The 24,329-nt window shown below is 47.8% G+C and overlaps 1 protein-coding gene and 1 long non-coding RNA gene across 2 annotated transcripts in view; both read right to left on the bottom strand.

Moving 5' to 3' along the window:
* Positions 1–23,155, bottom strand: part of RCAN1 (regulator of calcineurin 1) — a 96,702-nt gene extending 73,547 nt beyond the window's left edge. Inside the window, exon 1 of the mRNA XM_081799684.1 lies at positions 22,762–23,155. Within this exon, the coding sequence (XP_081655810.1) occupies positions 22,762–23,004 (243 nt within the window). The 5' untranslated portion in view covers positions 23,005–23,155. The remainder of the gene's footprint in view (positions 1–22,761) is intronic.
* On the bottom strand, positions 1,577–4,281 carry LOC145716398 (uncharacterized). The gene is made up of 2 exons (XR_014139032.1): positions 3,870–4,281; positions 1,577–3,657 (listed from the first exon to the last, which is right to left on the bottom strand). It is a non-coding gene; the product is annotated as an uncharacterized LOC145716398 (long non-coding RNA).
* Positions 23,156–24,329: the final 1,174 nt, after the last annotated feature.

The raw sequence follows: 24,329 nt of genomic DNA, 5'->3' as shown, positions 1-24,329 counted from the left end.
AGAAAAATGACAGGGGGCCCGAAAACCTGAGAAACTACCCCAGTTCACGACGCACAAGCGCTCTTCCGCAGTCAGTCGCCTGCTTCCTGATTTCAGGATGGCGGCGCCCGAAACCACGCCCACATGCTGTCGACACTGTCCTCTGATTGGCTAAGAAAAGATTGGCTAAATCCTTGCCGGAATCAAACACTGGTCAGGAGGTGATTAGGTTCAAGGAGAGGCGGGAAGTCCCGCTTCCCCAACACTAGGATTAGGCAGCAAGTCAGTAAAATGGGACAATTTGTCCCCTCACACCCACACAAATCCCGGACCCCCTCTCCCACCCAAGCCACCTTTCTGGGGCCATCCAGGTGCCTGTCACTGTTCGACACCAGGATTCAAAGTCTCTAAGAATAGAACCATTTATCAAGGGCCCACGTTGATTTACGCAACCTTAAAAAGAGAACAGAAGCCAATCATCTGTTAGTTGTGTTTTCTGATTCCATGAAAAAAACAAAACAAAACAAACACTTCGTGGCTGAGGCCATCTGTCCACGATCAGATTTTCCTATATAACTTGTATATACTCTAGTGATTAATACGGAAATGTCAATCTACAAGTACAGGAAAGTCTCAATGGCTTGACCTCACTGGAGCTCCAGGAGAACGTGGGAATGGATCGTAGTGCCGTTTCTCTTAAGTGTGTATGGAAACATGGAGACACAGAGGATGGGGCCCTGGGGGCTGAGCAGTCACGAGGGCTTCAGGGCACAGAAGACCCATCCGTGCGCACGGCTATGTGCCAACACTGGGCGGTGTCACAGAGAAACGCTGGTGGCCTTCACTGGGAAATGAGCCAGATCTTCCCTCACCCACATTACACTAACATTGGACCCCAGTTTGTATACACTAGGACCTCAAAGGATGCTCTCAATCTTGCTTTCGTTATGGAGATGGTCTTAAATGGGAAACACGGTCATGGACAGAGGCATAACAGTGAAGCACCAATATCTTTAGGTGAAAAATGCTCAGATACTGGCAATTTCATGTTTTGACATGATACTAATTAGCTCTCAACCCATCAACCACGAGCTTGCAAAGTGCCTATGACTGCCAGCCAGGCACAACCTAGTTTTAGCATATGTGAAGCTCACTGTCCCTTGGCTGACCCTCTAAGTGCCTCGTCACAAATTAAAAAATAATTGAATAGTTATGAAGAAGATTTGGCTTATGAGTGGGCTGAGGTGCCACCCTGAATCACGAGCTTCCCTGAGAGATGTTTCAAAGGGACACTAACCAAGCGAGTATGTCTGCTATCTTTTGCGTGTACTAAGAACGTGAAGTGTTCCTGGATGATGAGCCACTCAGGCTGGGTAGGGAGCCTGAGGCAGCCTGGAATGCAACAACCATGCCGGCTTTCTAGGTTGAGGACACCGAGCCTCCAAAAGATGGAGGCAACGGGCCCCAAGGGTTATGCGGTGGGGCTGAGGAGCCCTCTGGCTGCTGAGCCAAGCATGGACAAAGGATATGCACAGTTTCCAGAACAGCAAATAGGTTTAGTAGAAGGTCTAGAAAAACAGAAGAAAACTGTTGTGGGCATTCTCTTCATGAAAGTTCTGGGCTACGTAGGTTCTGGCTTCCTGGGTCTCCCTTCCCACCAAATATACATGAGCTGCCCACTGTCATTCCTTGGGCAGACACTGATAGAGGGTTCCTGCATACCAGGTCTCAGGTCGGGGTACAGGGCGAACCAGGGATAGTCCTGCCTTCAAGGAGCAGGTGCACAGATTACGAGAGTAACTTATGCCCTGGGTGACCACTGCCCCAGGCAGACTTACAGTGTTATAACATGTGTAGGAAAGAACCGCTTGTTTACACTTGTTTTTTGTTCTGAGGCTGGAGGGCTGGGTGATAGGTGCTATCTGTATTCTTATGCTCTTATTCAGCATAATGGGCAAGTGATTATTTTCAGAATTACTGCAACACCGAAAAGGTACCAAAATGTTACATATCGGTTGATAAGATCAGAGGAATTTCTGCCCTGACCCTTTGGTAGGAAACTAGACCTACCTAAAATAAACAGTCTGCCCACTGAATCAGGCAAAGGATATGACCTGTCCAGAGGAAACAGGACCAGTAAACAAGCATGTGGGAAGATAGGATGTTGCAGTCAGAGACACAGCTATAAAAGAGAATGTTTCCTGAAGAGGAGCCGAGAACTACCCCTTTGGGGGAGCCTCGAATGACAGTGCGACAGTGTGTACCTCACAGGGTCTTCACGTTCACGGAAGACTGCCTGGCTGCAAAGCAAAGTGTTCTTTGTGGGGTCGGTCACTCCTGCTTCATGGGATTGACTGGCTGGCGGTAAGGGAAAGTCAAGGAGAATGCCAGTGGTGGCCCCAAGGGACTGCCCAGGAAAGCCCTGGGGTAAGAGGGACAGGGTTGGTTAGAGTCGGAAAGTTCCAAATGACTTGTGAGCATTGCCATGGTTTCTTCATCACTGGGACACCCAACCGGATGCTGGAGCCCCAGGCCCAGGGCCCTCCTGGAGGCTCTGCCTTTTTTTTTTTTTTTTTCAGAGAGAGACAGAGAGAGAGCGCACCTGTGAGCAAGTGCGGGGAGGGGAAGAGGGAGAAAAATCTCAAGCAGACTCCCTGCTGAGCACAGAGCCCAACACGGGGCTCGATCCCACAACCCTGAGATCATGACCTAAGCCGAAATCAAGAGTCAGACATTTAACCAACTGAGCCACCCAGGCGCCCTGGCTGTCCTTTCTTTATACTCTTCTCCAACTCTCCAACTCAGCCGACATGAGTTCCCTTCAGGTTTAGATTAGTCATGGGGGTAGAAGCAACATTCTGCTGTCTTGCTGGAGGCGCAGATGTTTACCATCTTGTAGGAAAAAGACTAGAAAATACGTTTGGACCCAAAGGGCACGGTACTAGCACTTCCTGAGGAGGCTAGAACAAAGTGCCTAGTGGTGCTTTCAAGCCCACCTGCAGAGAGGCCAGGCATGGGCCCTGGACAGTCAGGGGACGGGCTCCAGGCCCCCCGCACTACCTGTTCCCCTTGCAGAACAGAGCAAGGAAGCTCAGCTGAAAACTCACCAACGGCACAGGCCCCAGGGTCAACCCACCTGGTGATGAAGTCGGTGGGGCTAAGGCGTGTTTAGTGACTGCTCATTGGTCTGCACACACCCGGATGTGGTTGTCACTTCAAGGAGGGAAACAGGAAGTGAGGAGGAAGGGGAGGATCAGGCATAGTGGGACAAGCTGCAGATGAGAACAAGGAGCCTGGCTGGCCATCTCACTACAGGTTAGTCGTGAACTTGCTGTGTGATTTGGGGCCAATTCCAACCTCTCCGAGCACACCAAGGGGCCACCAGGGGGTTTCTAGAGCTCGTGTCCTATCCTTGCATGATATGAAGGCCGAACCATGCTGCCTGATTCTGCAGCCACTAGCCACATGGGGCTATTTCAATTAAAGTTACTACAACTTAAAATAAGAAATCCAGTTCCTTGGTAGCACCAGCCACATTTTAAGCGCTCCACAGCATGTGATAATTTACAGTAATTAAAGTGAAATGAAATTAAGCATTCAGCTCCTTGTTCATATCCACCATATTTCAAATGCTCACTGGCTCAGTGGCTATTGTACTGAGCAGCAGAGATAAAGAACCTTTCCGGGCGCCTGGGTGGCTCAGTCGGTTAAGCGTCTGCCTTCGGCTCAGGTCATGATCCTGGAGTCCCTGGATGGAGTCCCGCATCGGGTTCCCTGCTCAGCAGGGAGTCTGCTTCTCCCTCTGACCCTCCCCCCTCTCATGTGCTCTCTCTCATTCTCTCTCTCTCAAATAAATAAATAAAATCTTTAAAGAAAAAAAAAAAAAGAACCTTTCCATCAACACAGAGTTCCACTGGGCAGTGTCAAGACTAGGGAGGCGGTGACATACGGTTCATAGAACATCCTTCAGGTCACTTCTTGAAAAGGAGAATCGAGTGCGAGATTAGAGTCTACTTAAAAGCAAAAGAGTGCTGGATGTGTTTTCTGTGTGCAACCATTTGTTAAAGATACCTGCAGGTAAGTTAAAATGCCATACCGCCACACCAAGGTGACGGTCAATGGTAAAAACACGAGCACGCTCCCCTTAGAAGGTGGATACAAGATAAGGATGCCATCTGGCACCATATAATTATTGTTCAAGTGCCATGTGGCTAAGAGAATAAAACACAGAGTGTTGCAAAGAAGATGGCAAATCATCACTATTTGCAGATGATATGATTTTATACCTGACAAATGCAAAAGAATCAAGCTGCCTGGGTGGCTCAGTCGTTGAGCGTCTGCCTTCGGCTCGGGTCATGATCCCAGGGTCCTGGGATCGAGCCCCGCATCGGGATCCCTGCTCCGCGGGGGGCCTGCTTCTCCCTCTACCACTCCCCCTGCTTGCTTGTGTTCCCTCTCTCACTGTCTCTCTCTCTGTCAAATGGATAAATAAAATCTTTAAAAAAAAAAAAAAATCAATTGAACCCCTCTTAGAAACTGTAAGAGACTTTAGTACGGTGGGTGGTTACAAAGTTAATACATCATAGAAACAAGAATTTTCTTTATATGAAAGTAAAAGTCAGTATAATAGAAAAAGCAAGCTCATATTTTAACACATTTCTTAAGTTTACATAAAAATATGTATATCTAAGAATCTAAAACATGAATACAAACTAAAGACAATAGACAGGATCTATACAAAGACACTGGCATATATTGGTGGCATAAAGATGGCCCAAATTAGTAGAACATTATTGAAACATAATATTTAAAGATGCCAATATTCCCTAAGTAACTATAAACCCAAAGCAATCTCACAAAATACCAACAGGTTTGGTTGTTGCATTTCTTATGTCGTTATTCATAGGGGGTGGAGGATAGTCTGAACATGACAGAGTGAATGCTTCTAAAGTTTGCGGAGAAGAATAAGCAAATGAAACTGGCCAGGCAAATAAATACTGGAAGAGAAGAACGGGGGGGAACAGACGCATGGATTGTTATACAAGGGCCACCATGCAAGGCTGCAGTCAGCACAGTAGCACGAAACTGGTTCCGAAATGGACAAAAAGATTCACAGCAGAGCCCTGATTCCAGTACATTTGGCCACCTGGGTATATTTCAAATCTATACAGTTTGGAACTCACAGGTAACATGCAAAAAAGAAAACCAGAAGCCTATCTTACTCCTTATACCAAAATGGCCAATGAATTAAAGGCAAAAAAAAAAAAAAGAATTAAAGGCAAACATCAAAAATAAAACATTAAAGTACTAGAAAAAAACATACTCCTATACATCTTGGCCCAGGAAAGGACTCTGTAGGCATGAAACAAACCCAGAAGACCAAAAGGCAAAATTCCTACATCTCTATTACAAATAAAAAGAGTAAAAATTACTGTGGGATAAAAACCACATAAAGTAGGGTGCCTGGGTGGCTCAGTCGTTAAGCGTCTGCCTTCGGCTCAGGTCATGATCCCAGGGTCCTGGGATCGAGTCCCACATCGGGCTCCCTGCTCTGCGGGAAGCCTGCTTCTCCCTCTCCCACTCCCCTTGCTTGTGTTCCTGCTCTCACTATGTCTCTCTCTGTCAAAAATATAAAATCTTAAAAAAAAAAAAAAACAACCACATAAAGTCAAATGGCAAAGTGGGGGAAATGTCTGCAATATATGTGATAAAATACCGGTTCCTTTCTTTTTTTTTTTTTTATTTATTTATTTGAGAGAGAGAATGAGATAGAGAGATCATGAGAGGGGGGGAGGGTCAGAGGGCGAAGCAGGCTCCCCGCCGAGGAGGGAGCCCGATGCGGGACTCGATCCAGGGACTCCAGGATCATGACCTGAGCCGAAGGCAGTCGCTTAACCAACTGAGCCACCCAGGCGCCCAATACCGGTTCCTTTCATACAGGAAATTCTTCTGGATGCATAAGTACAGTCCAGAAACATACCAGAAAAGTAGCAAAAGATATAAACAATCAATTTATAGGAACAACAAAAACAAAACAAAATCAACAAATGATCAATAAGCATAAAAGATGGTCAACCTTGTTCCAAATTAAGGAAAAACAAATTCAAACAAAAAGATACTATTTTTCACCTCTGAATGATCTTGGCAATGATCCAAAAGGATTTATAATCCCCTTTGTTGGGAAGAATGTGGGGAAAGAGGAAGTTTTATGCAGGAAGTAATATATATTCGTATAAACATTTTGGAGAGCAAATTGGCAGTATCTATCAGTATGTAAAATCCCTATACCCTCTGATTCAGAAATTCTACTTCTAGAAATCTAACTCACATACGTATTTACAGAAGTAAACCAATATATATATAACTAAGGAGCTGCTTGCAATAATGTTTATAATGGGGGAAAAAAAAAACCAGAAAACAACCTAAATGTCTATCAGTAGAAACTGCTGGTTAAATGTTACATTCTTTTTTTTTTTTTTTTTTAAAGATTTTATTTATTTATTTGAGAGAGAATGAGAGAGAGAGAGAGAGCATGAGAGGGGGGAGGGTCAGAGGGAGAAGCAGACTCCCTGCTGAGCAAGGAGCCCGATGTGGGACTCGATCCTGGGACTCCAGGATCATGACCTGAGCCGAAGGCAGTCGCTTAACCAACTGAGCCACCCAGGCACCCTAAATGTTACATTCTTATAATGAAATGCCATGTAGTCATCAAAAGAAATGCACGGAATTATTGGAAAGATGTCCAAAATATTTTAAAAAGATAAGTGGCAAGAGAGCATATACAGTACGATACTATATAAATATATATACATGGTATATATTTAGTTGCATTTATCTCTTTATATACACCATATACATGTTTATACATGCATAGAACATGCATAAAACAGTACACATAAAACTCAACAGAGGCTATTTCTAACAAACAGGTTGAGAGAAGAGGATGGGGAATTTTTAGTAAATGCTTTTATTCATTTGGACAACCAAATATTACATTTATTTATTTTAAAAGATTCTATTTATTTATGAAAGAGAGAGAGCATGAGCAAGGGGAGAGGTGGAGGGAGAAGAAGAAGCAGACTCCCTGCTGAGCAGGGATCCCAACACAGGGCTTGATCCCAGGACCCTGAGATCATGACGTGAGAAAAAGGCAAACGCCCAACCGACTGAGTCACCCAGGCGCCCCTAAATATTACTTTTAGAATGAATTACTCTTCAAATCAAACAGCAATCTAGGCAAATGTAATAAGCCATGGTTGGCACTCAGCAAATGTACTTATTATGAGTTGTGCTCTTCAGAAAGTTCTCCCTAATGCCATTAAATACCGTTCCACCAGCACACTGTGGACCTCACACAATGGTATGTAAACTCTTTGCTAAAGCCAGCTTATAATAGCAGTGCTCTCTGCCTAAAAGGACAAGGGGTGAGTTATCCTAGACCAGAAGCACAGAGAACTGGCTCTAAGAAGTATGAGCCCAGATCCCACACTGCTAAAGCCCAACCTTAGGTCCCCCCACTGCTGCCGCCCTATGATGGAATCATCTGGAATTACTGGAACTGGGGACAGACTGGTGGGTGACATGCTGCTATGGGGATAACAATAAAGTTTTCAAAGATTGGTTCATTTAATTAAAAGCACAGCAGGCCACTGAGTACTAAGCAGACAGCATGCATTTCATTACAGAAGGTCATCTTTCCTGCCACCATCTAATGGAAACCAGGGCAGCCTTCAGAGATAAGATCACAAGCTGATTTTGCCTTCTTAGGGACAAGATTTGGCAAGGAATGACCAGCCACCTTCTATCAAGGGTGCTAGAGGCTGGCTGGTGCAGTAAATGGAGATCTAGCAGATGTCAGTGAATTTCTGAAAAGATGTGTGTGTCTCCTCAAGGGCATTCTAAGAACAATGAAAGAGAAGGGAGAGAGAAGAAAAGGGAAAGAAGAAAGAAGAAATAGATGGCAAGAGTGAGAAAAAGCCTCCCCAGCAAACATGCTATTTATTTTTCAATTACAGAATTTTTTTTAATTGTGCCAGGAAGCCTAGGATTTATCATCAGCATTAATGATTTTATGCTTTAGTTAATGGTTTTTACAACCATTGTCTTATTTGAGATTATTTTTACAAAGTGTTTAGTTTCTTAGGTTTGTTTTCAACTTTGTAGCAGAGCTACAACTTTGTAGCAGCATTTACAAATGCTGACAGGCCATTTTTAATATTCTGGTATGACACCTCTTGCTACATCCAGCCGCACCTCAGCCTGTTAATTTCATACGTGTGCTCACATGTGTGGGAAACTCCTGGGAAAATAAGGCTTAATATTTAATGGACTTAAAACACATTTGTATGTGTTTTACTTCTACTGCTGCACTTAATATTTATTGAGTGCCTACTATGTGGCAGGCTCTGTTGTAGGCACAGGATAAACAGCAGTGAGCAACAGACACTTTAATATTTGCATTTTAATAATTTTAATGAGATTGCTAACAAGTACTAAACACTTATTTGGAGACTAGTATTATTGTTAGCGCCTTATTTTGTGAAAATTAACAAAGGAAAACCTCACTAAGACGGGAAGCCAGGAAGTACGGTGAGCTAACACCCTGCCTCTTGTCAGTTGCAGGGAGCGAGTTACCTTGCACAAGGATACTACTTTATCACCCCATAGGAGGAGGAAGGGTTTTCTCCTCTCCCAGCAACAGCTCAGCCAATGAGAGACAGTTACAGCCCAGCCAATGAGAGACAGTCACAGCCCAGCCAATGAGGGACAGTCACAGCTCAGCCAAGGAGGGACAGTCACAGCCCAGCCAATGAGGGGCAGTCACAGCCCAGCCAATGAGGGACAGTCACAGCTCAGCCAATGAGAGACAGTCACAGCCCAGCCAATGAGAAGCCACTACACTTGAACTCCCAGTTCAGGCCAATGGATTTTTTTGTTTACACGGCCCTCCCAAACTCCCCCTTTCTTCTATAAAAGAGGATTCCTCTGCTTTGTTCATCAGACTTGCCTGTAGTTTTGCCATAGCTGGTCTGGGATTGTAATTCTGTTATTCCTGTATAAACCCATTTTTGCTGGTAAAATAACTAATAGCTTTATTTTGCTTTATTTATTTTTAGTTACCTAGAGACTACTGTTTATTTTTTAAATTGAAGTACAGTTGACATATAATACTGACAGTTTTATTTTTAAGGTTAACAATTTATATGCTCTTCTCTCATCCTTATTTAGGGAAGGAAAAATTCTTCCTCTACCTTTTAAGGTCTTCCAGCAGGACTAAAAATTAAGCTGACGTGAGATAGATTAACAGGAGAAAAAATTTTAAAAACCATTAAGTTTTATTATGTGTGCACGGAGGCCCGATAATGAAACTGACCAAAGAAATGACCAAGGAAAAAGACAGTTTTTATACTTTTTAGACAAAGAGACAATAAATCCATAAGGAATTGACAGGACAAAGAAGACTTAAGTTTGGGGGCTTCAATTAGTAAGGAATTCTAATCAGAATTTGGGCTGGGGTAGTAAGCTAGTAAAAAGCAACAGGGTTATTTATATAGCTTTCTTGGCCCTGAATTCATTTCTGGTGATAAGGCTGTCTCTTCACCTCCTGGTACAGGGAGGGTACCTTCTGCAGGGAGGCTTATTTCCTGCTTTCAGGGGGACAGAGGAGGGTAGGAGTGTCCTTCCTGCACAGGCTGGCTCTTAAATAACTTCTATTTAAAATAACCCACATGCCAAAGTGGCACATTTTGGGGTGGCCTGCCCTTGTTCCCTATGTTCACAACCCTGTGAGGTGGGTACTTCGATTACCCAGTTTAAAAACAAAGAGACCAAAGCACAGAAAAGTTACTTGCCAAGGTCACACGGCAGTTGCCAATAGAGCTGGGATTTGAATTCAGGCTGACTTGGCTTTGGGGCTCACCCTCCTAACCTCACCATCGTACCACTTTTTACCATGTACGGCACCAAAGCACCGTATGTATCTGTCCATAAAAGAGGGTGGGCACTTATGGGGATGAGCCATACAAGTAAGATGAATGATAAGCAGCAGGGGAACCTGCAAGTAGGTGATCCTGCCAAGGTGGCCCCCATGCTATCCAACAGAGAAAAGGAAGGAGGAAAAGGTAATAAATGAACAAACAAAAACTAAATGGCAACCCAATATACAACATCATCTAATGATACATTCATTGCTGTTAAAACGGGGTCCTGAATAAAGACTACACACATATTTTGGAGTATCTCCTGCCATCAGATGCCACCCCAGACACTGCCTTGCTGGGTTTAATCCTCACAGCATCCAGGAAAAGTGAACGCACCACCTCATCCTCTGTTCACAGGTTGAAGAGGAAGTTCAGAATCTCAGCCACAGCCTAGGGGGTGGCCCGCTGTATGGCTTCATTCCAGCATGGGATGCTCCATTCTGTCCTCTGCACAAAAACCCTCTCCAGCAAGGGCAGGGAGTCATCCCCCAGCATACAACCTCCCTACCTGCCACCCCACCTCGCTCACGCCACAGGCTAGGGCCAACTCACCGTGCTGAGAACCAGGTCATTTTCCCCAGCTTGCTTTATGGAACTGAAATACTCAAAATGTGGAGGTTACAACGCATCTTGTTGAGTAACAGTCTTTCCCAATATACGTCAAGAATAAATATTTGACAAAACAGAGCAAATTAGGGTCAAAGTGTTACTCCTGCAAATTTATTGACCGCTTCAAAGAAATACACAGATTCAGAATTTATTTTAAAAATGAAAATGTTCTGCAAATATTGTGTTGGGATAAACAGGTGGTTGAGCTGGAAGGCTACATCTTAGATTCAGCTCTGCTAGAAAGAGACATACAGATACAAACCAACCCTGATGTTGCCAGACATCTGCAACTGTCTTCCAGACCATTCAACTGTAGATAACCTAGCAGATTTTTCTGACAGGTGGTCTGTTTTTAGGGGCTGCAAAAGAGTTTACAGAGTACTGACCCAGACCTGAGGTGGTCTCCATCACTGTCCAAGATCTGCAGCTTAGGACACAAAGGTAGGTGTGCAGGCACAGCCAAGATCTGCCCGAGTTCCCGAGAGTCCCCACTCCAGCCCAGAACACTGTCACCACATGGCCTGAGCAGTGGGTAATTCTGGACTCATCCCAGGACAGGCTCTCCAATGTGAGAGAACACTTCCCACCACGCAGGTCTGGGGACCTATCTGCTTTACCTTTTACAAGTAGTCTATGTAGGGCACCTGGGTGGCCCAGTCAGTTAAGTGTCCAACTCTTGATTTAAACTCAGGTCATGATCTCTGGGTTATGAGATCGAGCCCCGCGTCCGGCTCCGTGCTGGGTGTGGAGCCTGCTTAAGATTCTCTCTCCTGCTCTCTCTCTCTCAAAAAAATAAAATAAAATAAAATAAAATAAAATACAATACAATAAAAAAAATAGTCTATGTAGTAACCAGATCAGAAAACTCCCACTATCTCTGAAATAGTGTTTGTTTCATCTGAGTGAGTTCCCTTTGTATTTCTTTATGCTGATAATTGGAGTCACAGTCCCAACACACTGCAAAGCGGAGCATGGGACAGAGGAAGTCACAAACGGGGGCCAGGCGTGGCTGGAGGAGGAAGACCATTGCTGTAGGTGAACACAGGACCGAGTGTTTCCTATTCCAAAGGCGGCGGTGTCGCCCAGCAGCAAGGAAGGGGCTCCTCCGGAGGTGGCTCTCCCACAACCTTGGTCTTCCATGGGAAGCGGAGGAGGTGTCTTTCCACTTGAAAGTTTCAACTACAAACTTATCTTCAAATAGCTTCTTTGGCAGCACAGGCGTGACTTCTTCCTGATGAAAACGCACTTTCTGTGGATGCCTGAATTAAAGTCTGAGTCAGAGAGTCCGGCTCCACCACACAACACACGCGAGGTTACTGCCCCCTGGTGGCCAGTGCTGGTATTTTGGATCGGCTCTGGGGCCAAGCTCACTCTGCCTCTCTGTGCAGTCCCCTAACAGAGGCATGGGGACAGTTTTGCCTGTCCTGGCTGACTTGACTCTAGCTGTCCTCCTCATTATTTGCACGCTCTGGGTTCTTCTAGGTGGGGCGGGAGTGGGAGTGCGGAGGACATTATTTCGCAGAGAATTAAATGAGCAGCATAAAAACCAGGGGGCAGGGAGACCTGTTCTAGTGCTAGCCAATATTCAGGGAGCACCCCTGAGGACACATCATCCCCTCGCTGAGCCTTGATTCCTCCTTGGAGAAATGCAAGGTGTGCGCCCCAGGGCCCTTCGTGCCCTGGTTCTGTGCCCACAGAGGCCCGCTTACAATGGATTCTATGTGATGAGTAGTTTTGCAAAGGGGGAAGAAGCCTTCTTCTTCTATAAAATAGGCAAATATGGTATTTATCTTAGAAGGTTGTAAGAAGAATTAAATGATGTACACAAAAATATCTGGCACTAATGGTGCCAAATAAATTGGGGGCTAATCATTAATTATATAAATTACTGATTATATAATTTATCATCCAAACTTAAGGGTCAAAGGGGGTACTACTAATAACTTTCCTGGGATGACAGGCATAGATCGGACATGCAAATGGGATATACTGTCACCTTATCAATAAGTAATAGTCATCAGGGGATTTGGAAAAGTCCCCAGTAAACAAGAGACTTTTTAAAAACACATTTCATATGAGTGTTCTGGCTTTGGGAGGCCAGCTTCGGCAAAGCCTCAAATGCTAACGGGACAGAATCGGTGCTGGAGTCAGTAAAATGCTCTCTTGACATGGTTTCTTTTCAGGTTGGTTCTACAGAAATTTCCAAGGGGCTGAAATATACTTTCTCTTCAGCTACAAACTAGCAGACAGGCCTCCTGCTGACCAGTGCAGGACAGGAGGCAGGAGTATGGGTGTGAAGGAACCAGAATATGCCACCCCAAAATACCCCCCGTTGATATAAAAGTTATTTTGAGCTGAAGGCAATTAAGAGCACAGGCAGAAAAAAAACAAAAAACAAAACTATCTTCTCCCCCTTTTTCTGCCTAAAGGCAAGATATAAATTCTCCTTTTACTGGAGAGGACCCTAGACTCCTATCAGCCCAGAGAAGGCACCAGAGGAACCTGCAAACAATCTTCCTCCACTACCTTCCTCCCACACATTTACCTTCCTGCACTTCGCTGCCCTTGGAAGCCAAAGATGGCTTTTCTGTGCCCTGTTGTCCCTCTACAGAAGTGTTGTTCTTTGTTCAAGAGGACTTATAAGCTGAGTTACATCTCCCTGAGGTTTCTCCCTTGTGATGTGCACTGCACACTTTAATAACTGTTTTTCTCTTGTTAATCTTTTTGTTAGGGAGCTGCAGCTGAAAACCGAGGATGAGCAGAGGTCAAGTTCTGTCTCCCCTACAGGTGGAAGGCTGGAAAGTCGGGCGGAAGAGAACTGGATTCACACTAGAGAAATTCTCTTCTGGAGCAACTTCCTACGTGGAAAAGTCTGATTTAACGTGTGGGGGTGCCCAGGAGCAAGGGGCAAACGGGCTGCGTTCCGCTGATGGAACGGTGCAGAGCCCATGGTTGTGAGAGCCAGAAATGACCTCACAGGGATGATCCAACTCAACCTGCTCACTTTAAAGATTTTATTTATTTATTTGAGAGAGAGAGAACGAGAGAGAGCACATAAGAGGGGGGAGGGTCAGAGGGAGAAGCAGACTCCCTGCCGAGCAGGGAGCCCGATGCGGGACTCGATCCAGGGACTCCAGGATCATGACCTGAGCCGAAGGCAGTCGCTTAACCAACTGAGCCACCCAGGCGCCCTCAACCTGCTCACTTTAGAGATGAAGCAACGGAGATCGGGCTGAGCAACCAGCCCAAGGACTCATGGTTTTTTATGGATCTCCCAAGCTCCTTGGTTATACGTACCATAACACACACAACTTTAAAAATGTAATTTCGTGTCTTTGCTGCTAGCTTGTGAGCCCCATGAAGGGAGGGATGGTGTCTGTCACTCACCACGCGCCCCCTTGTGCTGACTTCACGGTGACTGTGGGGGAGGGGTCACTGTCTTCCTTCTGCAGCTGGGAAGGCCGGGCCTGGGGAGGGTGACAGACTCACCTGGGATCCCGTGGCTGGTCCTGCAGCCAGCACAGTGCTCAGAGAAGGCACCCAGTAAATACTGGTTGAATGGATGAATGAACAAATGAACGAATGAGTGAGTGAATGAGTGAGTGAGTGAAGCGATGGAGCCAGGATTCCAATCCAGGTCTACCCGGCTCCAGCGCCCTGGCCCTGCCTTCTGCTAGAGCACAAAATATGGCCAGGGCTGTCACTGATGTACCGCAAGCACTCAGCTACATCCGCTAAGTATAAATAAATGGCTGAAAGAAGAATAGAGCTGTAACTCATCTGAACCTCAGTTTCCTGTGGATAAAAATACTTTCTTCACAGAGCTGCCCTGGGGTTTCAATAAGATGTGGAAGATATGAAAAATTCATGTGCATTACTGCACACTGCAAGATGGTTACTAGACAGGCTCTGGAGTTGGCTAAAATGAGGTCTGAATCCCAGGGCCGGCACTTCCTGGCCCTGTGGCCCGGGACAGGCTGCTTGGCCTCTGCTGGCCTCCGTTTCCACATCTATGGAATGGGACGGTAAGAGTACCTATTGCATAGAGTCCTCATAGGAAGATGAAAAGAGAAGATTACACATAAGGCCTTCACATTAATGGGCGGGAACTACTTTATTATCTTTAAAATAAAGCAGAAGGTTGAACAAGAAATATCAAGGGGGGAAGGAAAACAAGCTACTGTTACGTTGAGTGAAAAAAGAATCCAGACTCGGCTCTCTGAATTAAGCAACATTTTCGTCTCTTAAATCTCAATTCAGGCCAACCTCAAATACTCGTTCTGTGGCGTTGATCAGGACCTCACCTGGGAGTTTCATCCTGCACCTGCTGAAATTAGTACCAAAAGGAAAAATACAGGCTTTTCCCAAAGTACATGGATCTAGTTTCCCAAGCCCCTCCTTCACAAACATAGTGGCTGTAACAGCTTTTGCTCCTTTAGAAACTTAATAACCTCACTCTAATCCTGTCAATGAGGAATTGTAGGTTCAGTGGTGGGGTCTAAAACTGTGGGGAATAAAACTTTTCTAGGGCTGAAGCTAAAAAAAAATCAGATTAGAAAATACCTTAATGAACAGTTCTGAATGTTAGCTGCCCCAGGAAGTCAAAAACGTTTATAAAGAAACATTTATAAAGAAAGAAGTGGACTCATGAATAGCCCCTGCGGCCGGCAGCCTGAGATGGCCCCGGGGACCACCTCCCAGGGTCCTGTCCTGCTGTACACCCCCCCGCCCCTCACTTCTCGTGAATGGAGCCCACGGGGCGGGATCTCCCTCTGAGATCGGGGTACAAAAAGACTGTGAATCCCATGCCCCTCACATGTCCTTCCTCACTCGCTCTGAGGGAAGCCAGCAGCCAGGTCAGGAACTGCCCTACAGAGAGGTCCCCGTGGCAGGGAAACAAGGGAGGCCTCGAGGCTCAGCCAGCCCTGCATTCCTGATCCTCAGATGCCGGGAGATCATAATATTTCCTGTTTTAAACTACTAAGTTTTGAGTTAGTTTGGGGCACAGTAGTAGATAACTAGTACACTAACGTATATCGTACATTTACTCTGTCCCAGTCAGTGAGAAGCACTTTATGTACATCATAATATGTATGCTCTATTATCACCCCCCACACTTGACAGGCAGGGAAACTAAGGCACAGGGGGTCAAATAGCTTCCTCAGCCTCACAGTGTATACGTGCGTGGGACAGGTATGCTTAAGATCTTACTCACTGCCTCTTCATGGACACACTTGGACGGAGAATGGGAGCACATCAACCCCAATTAAATCTCCTGAGGTTAGGGGCGCCTGGGTGGCTCAGTCGGTTAAGCGACTGCCTTCAGCTCAGGTCATGATCCCGGGGTCCTGGGATCGAGCCCCGCATCGGGCTCCCCGCTTGGCGGAAAGCCTGCTTCTCCCTCTCCCACTCCCCCTGCTTGTGTTCCTGCTCTATCTCCTTCTCGGTCAAATAAATAAATAAAAATCTTTTTAAATAAATAAATAAATAAATCTACTGAGGTTAAAAATAAATTAATTAAAACATTCTGTGCCAACTAAATCAAATACAGCAAAGGGTTTCGACAATGATTGACATCCATACACGAAGCCAACCCTTCCCCCAACATCAAACTTTGAGTCAAGGTAATTAATACTTTCCTAATGTTATGTTTTAAAAGCGTATCTGTTTTGCCCCATGAGGGCAGAAGAGCTCTTTTTATGCATCCCCACATTTTGGGTGGTGATTAGTATTTACAAAAGAAAAAAATTCTCTCTCACCACTGAATTGTATTTCAAAGGACTCCCCCACCGCCCCTGGCGTGTGTCCTGACAATGGGGTGTAGAACATGCATGCCGAGGGGGTCTCTCTCTGCCACCCCCCCCCACTGCTGGAGTCCTGCAGTCACAGACCAGGGCCAACGGGCCCCCCTCAGGTGACAGAGACACGAAGTGCGGACTCGACCATCTGATTACATTTTTTAAAAGGAAAGAGAGGAAGACTACAGCCTGAAATATCAACACAGGAATCGGAACCTAACAGCCTCTGCTTTAGCTATTTTATTCTATCACAAAGCCGATTTGTTTTTTGTTCTCTGATGTAATGTCTTGGGGCTCGGAAAGCCTGCAGCTACGGGCAATGACATTTGAAGCTTCTGCTGCTGAGGAAAAATGCTGTGAGCAATGCGTGGTGGTGGTGGCTGGAGCTGAAAGGGAACCACACACTTGCTCTCGCAGGGAGTGCTGGGGAGGGATCAAAGGGAGCTCACGGATATGAAGAATCATGACTTATGTAAGCGTCAGAAATTCTAAAATTAGGGAAATAGTGGATAAATTCTCAAATGAAGTTTGCACGTATATAACACATAGGTTTTGGGTTTTTTTTTTTTAACATACGACATTCTGGACTCTTCCAAGTAAATCAAACCATACCACATCGGTTTACCGCCTCTCTACTCTTCAGGGGGCTTCAGGGGCAACTTTAGGCATAGTTTCAGTTGGAGAAACCACATGCCCATGACACTAGGGCGAAAGGTAAAAAGGCCTAAAAGCGCCTGGAGTTTATACCGCCGTAGACCCTGCCTGCTACGGATCTGCTGGAATGTCCCATCTTCCAACATGCAGCCACAGACTGACTTGGAACAGGGACAGACAGAAACACCGCCAAGTACCTACAATCTTATGAGCAGAAACGATGCATACCAGCCCTGCTACCCTGGACCTCAAAAACATCCCAGTCATCAATTACTGCTGGATGGTGTCTTGTCTACCAAAGCAGGAGTTTGGGGAGGACCAGCCCAGGATCTGCCATTTGGCTGGAGACTGAGCAGCAGCCGGAGGGGATGCGGGAGGGGATGTGTAGGAAGGCGCCGGGAGGCAACCCCATGTTAAAGTACAGGCTCTTATCTCATATGTCACCTCCCAAAGGCGAGGGCTCCAGGGCCGACTGCCAATCATCCAGCTTTCCAGCTACAAGGTCAAACACCACTCAGAGGAGGGAGGCGCCAGACCAAGAGCCTGACTCTATTTTAGACTCGGAGGAAATCAAGGCACAGATCTGGCTCAAAATGGAACCCAATGACCAATTATTCAATGATATTTTCACGGCACAGCAAGGCCTCTGGTCAGGCAAAACCCCTTCCAGGTAAAACAATGGTCCTCATCCTTGACTCGCAATTAGAATCGCCTGGGGGAGATTTTTAGGCAACTCTTTCCAGGCGGTTACCAGCCCCTGAGACTGCAGCTGGTCAGGGTGGCCTGGAGCCTGGACGATATTTAAATCTCCCCAGGGACTCTCATGTGCAGCTAAGGTGCAATCGGACTTGGGGTCCTCCCTGATACAAAGAATTCAAAGCCACCACTCAAACTCCTTTTATGACTCTCAGAATATTTCCTGCTACTAAAAGAAAAGCATGTCAGTATCACAAATCTTAAGTGGACATTTGTCTTAGGGAAAGTGAGTTTATTCACTAGAGAAGAGTAAATGTTCTGATGATTAATATTTTCTGACTTAGCCTTCAGGCAAAGCTCTATCAGTCAAATACGCATTCATGTTTCAGACAACAGGAAAAGTGGTGTTTGTTTCTATTACCCTATGGAACTATGCTCGCTGTCTGGAAACTCACAGAATATTATTTGAGAACTCCTAAGTTTCTGGTGAGCTTGATGAGGACTGAATAAATGGGCTTATTCTAGGGAACCAACGGACCACCGCCAATGAGCAAAAGCGCATGCAATTACTGGTTCAAAGCACTGTTTTGCTTTCTCAGGGAAAAAAAAAGGTTCGTAAAAACAGAACAGTAATGGGATATGCTAAGCTAATATTTGTACAAGAGAGAATAATCTTTTTCTTTTTTTTTTAGAGAGGGAGAGAGAGGGGTGGGGAGGGGCAGAGGGAGAGGGAGAGAATCTTAAGCAGGTTCCACGCCCAGCGCAGAGCCCGGCATGGGGCTTGATCTCAGGACCCTGAGATCACGGTCTGAGCTGAAATCAAGAGTCAAACACTTAACCTGCTGAGCTGCCCAGATGCCCCGAAAATGATCCTCTTTTAATAAAAGTTGTCACTCATTTGTAATGGCGTGAATCTCTCTAGTAATACTACTTGAAATTAATGATGATACAGTTTTAGTTGTTTTTTAGACAAGCATTTAACGAACACATTTATTGTAAATTATTTACAGCACTGACGATGACCTGGCTGACAAACTTTACCTATCACACCTAACTGTTATGGTTAGAAAAAGACTTCTGACATAAATTCCCAAATGAATTGGTGGTTCAGATCAATTTCTTTCTATCAGGACTATGGTCAGAGAATAATAGGAACATGGGAAAAGAAGTTTGGCACAGTCTTTTTCCTTCACATCGTCTGCCGTGGTCTGGATGTTTATATTCCCCCCCAAATTCACACGTTGACATCCTAACCCCTGAAGGTAATGGTATGAGGAGGTGGGGCCTTTAGGGGTGTTCAGGTCACGAGGGTGGAGCCCTCTGGATGGGACCAGTGCCCTGATGAAAAAGCCCCCCACCCCCGCCCCCAGCCCCCTCCTCCCTTCCACCGCAGCAGGATGGATTGAGAAATCTGCAGCCCAGAAGAGGACCATCACCCCACCACGCTGGCCTCCAGAATGGTGAGAAATAAACGTCTGTTGTTTATAAGCCACCCAGGCTGTGGCATGTCGTTCTAGCGGCCCTACCAGGCTAACCATCACTCATCCAGTGACCCTCCAAGGGACTGGTTCAGGACGGGGGACGGCCAGGCCCCAGCACAGGGACCTCCGTCAGCAACACAGTGAGCGGTCCGCCCACTCAGGGGTCAGACGACACAGACCCGAAGCAGGACATTTTCACTTCATTCCCAAAGGTGGGATCAGGCCGGCCTTGAGGGAGAACCGCCTTGAAAATAATAAGGCTGCCGGAAGCCATACCTTCCCACCTAGAGGGATGGTTTCAGCGGAAGGAGAAATTCTTTTTACTGGAAGGCTCACCAAAGGCCCCCCTACCCCCGCCCCCCAGTGATTTCTGCTCTCACTGCCCCTCATAGCAGAGCTCTTTGCCTTCGGGGCCTGTGACTCCCTTAGCCCAGTGAATGTTGTGTCTTCACTGACTGACATCTTATGGGAGCTTAGGGTTGTGCAAGAAATGTTGCACAAAGCTCCCCGCCCCCTTCTGAAGCTCTGGACCCTCCAGGTGGAGAAGACAGGCTCCAACTCCAACACGCCCACCCAAATCCAAACACCCTCATAGCTCCCCTAGACAACGAGAGGCGAGAGCTGCCTAAGGGGTCTCCTTGCCTCCTCTCTTGACCACCCACCCTCCTTCCCCGAGAGACAATTCTCCACTCTGCTCTGCTGTTAGAATAACATCCCAACCCCTCCGAGGGCCACCAAGGCCCCCCATGGTACCATTCCCCGGCTGTGTCCAACCTTAGCCACCCCCTACCATCTCTCACTCGGCCATGGCCATGAGGTGCCCTTCACGCCCTCAGTCAGTTCGCCACTAGCCGAGAACTTCTGGCTTTGCTGTTCCCTCCTGTTCCCTCTGCCTGGACGCTGGCCACACAAAATCTACGCAAGGAGCTTCCTCCTGCCAGCCAAGTCCAAGCTGTGCCGAGAGATCTTCTGGGGCCACTCACTCTACAGTGGTCCCAGGCTGACACCTCTCTGCATGTCCTCTTTGCTTGCACTGACCCCAGGGCCATGCGCTGCCCTCTCTACCCTTTCTCTGGGCTCTGGAAGGCTGACCTCACCTATGGACTGCACTGCTTGGGCTCCCTGGCCTCCTGGCTGCCAGCTGGGTTCCGCCAAGGAGACCAGAAAGCCAGAGCAAGTGGGGGGTGTCCCCTCCCTGCCACTCCCTGCACCCTAATCCCACCCCTTCACTTCTGCAGCTCCAGCCCGCCAGCCTAGGACTCCAGCAGTACCGCCTCCTCCCCTCGATCCAACACCCCTGGCTGACTCCCTCAGTCCTGCCCCGATTCACCTGTTCTTTACTAACTCGAACCACCACCGTGTCCCCCTTAGGACTGGTAGGACTCAGCCCCTGTCCTCTCCTTGCTCACTCTCTAGCATATCATCCTATGTTACTTTCTCCACTGTACTTGTTCACTTATTTTTCTCAGTTATCAGACCCCTCCTCAACCACTAGAGCATAAGCAGAAAGCTCATCATGTTCACCGCTCTACCCCATGGGCCTAAGCCAGTGCCTGGGACATAAGAAGCACTCCACACACAGCAAAAGAATAAATAAAGGACTGAATGCTAAGCCCTTGGTCTCTGCTCAAAATATCACTTTGTCAGTAAGCTCTTCACTGATCATCTAATATAAAACAGAAACAGCGGGGCGCCTGGGTGGCTCAGTCGTTAAGCGTCTGCCTTCGGCTCAGGTCATGATCCCAGGGTCCTGGGATCGAGCCCCGCATCGGGCTCCCTGCTCTGCGGGAGGCCTGCTTCTCCCTCTCCCACTCCGCCTGCTTGTGTTCCCTCTCTCACTGTGTCTCTCTCTGTCAAATAAATAAATAAAATCTAAAAAAAAAAAAAAACCAGAAACAGCAATCTCCCTCCCCTCCCAGACCCCCACTCCCTCTTCCCCTATCTTCTCCGTCTTACTTTTTCCTATAGCAAGATCACCTCCTGACATATTTAATATTTGTTGACAGTCTGTTGCCCCAACAGAAAGGTCAGCCCCGCAGGCAGGGTTGTGATGCCACTCACCGCCGTCCCCTCAGAGCCTAGAATAGTGCCTGGCCTAGGCAGAGTCTCAAACATTTGTTAAAATGAACAGCGCGCAAAGTGGACAAAATCACACACAAAGCAATTTCAGGAATGTCCCCAGTACTTACTGGGAAGACTGTAAAACTATGAATTGCTAGACACCCAAGTAAATAAGCACAGCCTTACACGACCTGACCCTGCTCCATTAGAAAGATCGCCTCAGACCCCTAGGAAAGAGACTCGATGCACTGGCTAGACCTTGGCCTCAGGAAGAGAAAAGGTTTTAGAATACGATGAGGGAGACCCTGCCTTTATAACAATCGTTGCTTTAGAAAGCATGCACAGCTCACCTAAGCACACAGCCATTGTAAATCCTTTCTGAAAGTGGATGCATACGTAAAATACAAATAAATGGGACGCGAGCACACCATTCTCTGTTCCACAGTGGTGTTCCTCTTGGCAGCAACCTTCAACTACAAGTTCCTTGACAGTATATGCAGACCCAGAGCCAGGCATGGAAAGCATCAGCTGCTCTCCTCAAGAGGCCTGTCTCCCAAAGACAGGCTTTGTTCTGCAATGCCTATGTTGTCCAAATTTTATTCTGCACACTAATTGCAGATTTGAAATAAACCCCTCCTCCCCGCCACCACCATTAATTACTCATACCTGCCCCCTCAGCCTCCTAAGTTTCTAAACTGGGTAGATTAAAAAAAAAAAAAAATCAGCTCCTCATGTACTGAGTGTCCTGATGGTGGCATGTCACCCCTTCAGGGAGCAAGATTCCTGACTATCCTGAAGGCCTAGAGAATGGGTCCCTTCCCCCCAACACCATTCGACCAAAACTGGCCAGCCACAGGATAATGAGCAACCACAGATCCTCACCCAAACATTGGCTTTTCTTCCAACAGTGCAGATTGAGAATGCAGAGACGTTGTCCTATTTATGAACAGTGAGTCACGTCGCCGCTCCACGTCTGTTTCCTGCTCCCTATGAATGAGGGGAGACCCTTCCCCAAAGGAGAAGTGCAGAGCGACGGTACATGCCCCAGGGGCGGCAGTGTGAGCTCCCGGCCACTCCGGGTGCGAATTCATCCCTTGACTGTCCCTTACTTCATTTCCTCCACCCCTACTATTCCCACCCGAGTAGACACCCGGGGGCCGGAGCGTCCCTGGGAGGCGGTGACCAGCCACCGTCAAAGGCGAGGCGCAGAGAGCCCCTGCGCCGGGTGCGCGCGCGGCCCGGCAGGTGCTCAGGGACCCGGGACCCTCCGGGAGCGCGCCCCCGCCCCCGCCGGGCCAGGAGGGGACCGCGGCAGGGCGGCCGGGGGCGTCGCCGCGTCGCTGAGGGTCGCGTCGCTGAGGGTCGCCTCCCGGCCCCGCCGGCGGCCCGGGCTGGAGAGGTTGCCGCGGGCCGGCCGGGACCTGGGCGCCGCGACCCGCGCCGCCTCCTCCGGGCAACAAGTGTCCGCCCGCCGCCCGACGGCCCGCCCGGCCCGGTCCTCACCCGGCATAGGCCGTCCACGAACACGCGCGGGTCCAGGTGGCAGGCGATGGTGGCGCTGGGCAGGTCCTGCAGGTCCACCTCCTCCATCTCGCAGTCGATGAAGCTCCAGTCGCCGCCGCCCTCGTCGGCCTCGGACGCCCCCGAGAACGGCGCGAAGGGCCTCAGCGTCACCCCGGGCTGCGCCCGCGACTCGGCCGCCTCGGCCGCCGCCCGGAGCCGGGGCCCGGCCACCGCGTCCTCCATCCCCGCGCCGGAGCCCGCGCGCCCCCGTGCGCCCCCGTCGGCTGAGCCGGCCTCGAGCGCGCGCTCTTCGCGCTCTCCCGCCCGCCGACTCGGCGGTTAACCCGCTCCGGCTCCCGTCGCAGCCGGCGGCGGTCACCGCGGCTCCCCCGTACGCGGCCTCCGCGCGCCGGCCCCGCCCAGCCCCGGGGGGCGGAGCTCGGGCGGACTTAGCGGCGGGTCCTTTAAGGCCGGCCCCCACGGGTTATTGTATCCCGCCCTTCCAGGAGAGAAAGCCAATAAAAGAACGGAATTCTCCTCACGTGATCCCCATTCTGCCGCCCTCAGTCCGAAGCCTCAGGGTGGCCATGCTGGTTAGGGGCAAAGGCCTCTTCAGCCAGTTCCGCTTTTCCGACAGCTGGTGTCAGCTGAATGGCACCCGTCAGTGTCTTGGGCGCCCGAATGATAGCTGCAGAGGCAGAGCTTCTCTGGTTCCCAGGCGGTGACGCTTTGAGGCACAAAGGCCAACTTTGGGGGATTTAAGCGAGATCCAGTTTTGGCTAAGGCTCCGTGGCCATTGGCAAGGTGGGGGGGGTGGGGTTAGAGGCTTACCGTATATCATCACATATAGTCGCAATAAAGATTGAACTAGACCGTGACGACAATACCTTACTTTTATATTTCAGCGTATTAGTCATTATATCATTGTTCAAAATTTATATAATCAGAAGTAAATTGAGTTGCCGCTACGCTATGTGCAAGTGGAGTTAACGAAAGGAGCAAAACACTGGTCCCTACCTTTGGGAAATTTATAGAGGGAAAGCACAAGTTCTCAAATAAGCCTCTCTCTCCCTGCGGAATAGATAGAATTGCTTCACCGTGAAAGACAACGTGATGCAGTGAAAACTTGGGTCTGAATTTCAGCTTTGCTGTTAATTATTTGGATGAGTAACCTGAATCTTAGTTTCCTTATCTGAAAAATGAGGTTGTATATGGTTGAGTCCAGTAAGGACCCAATACATGGTAACTCTGTTTCTGTGTAGGGTTCTTTGGAAGGTGTGAAATCAGACCTGTTTTCTCCTAAAGTGGGCTTACCCAATTTAGCTAAGAACTGTAACTGAATATAATAAAAAGTATATCCAACTAATAGCTGAGATTTATTCAGAACATATCCGTGTGCTGTGGTTCCCATTGTGACAATCTCCCAGGGGTTTGTGGCCACTAGGAGCTTAAATCCAAGTGGAGCAGTAATATGCATGCAGAGATAAATCAAGAAATGTAGGAACCATCATGGCTGGTGGGAATGTAAAATGGTGCAGCCACTTTGGAAAAACAGTCCGGCAGCTCCT

Source organism: Leptonychotes weddellii, chromosome 1 (genome assembly GCF_054177405.1).
Source record: "Leptonychotes weddellii isolate Sample4059 chromosome 1, ASM5417740v2, whole genome shotgun sequence".
Lineage (NCBI taxonomy): Eukaryota > Metazoa > Chordata > Mammalia > Carnivora > Phocidae > Leptonychotes > Leptonychotes weddellii.
This window is presented reverse-complemented; position numbering and strand designations above follow the sequence as displayed.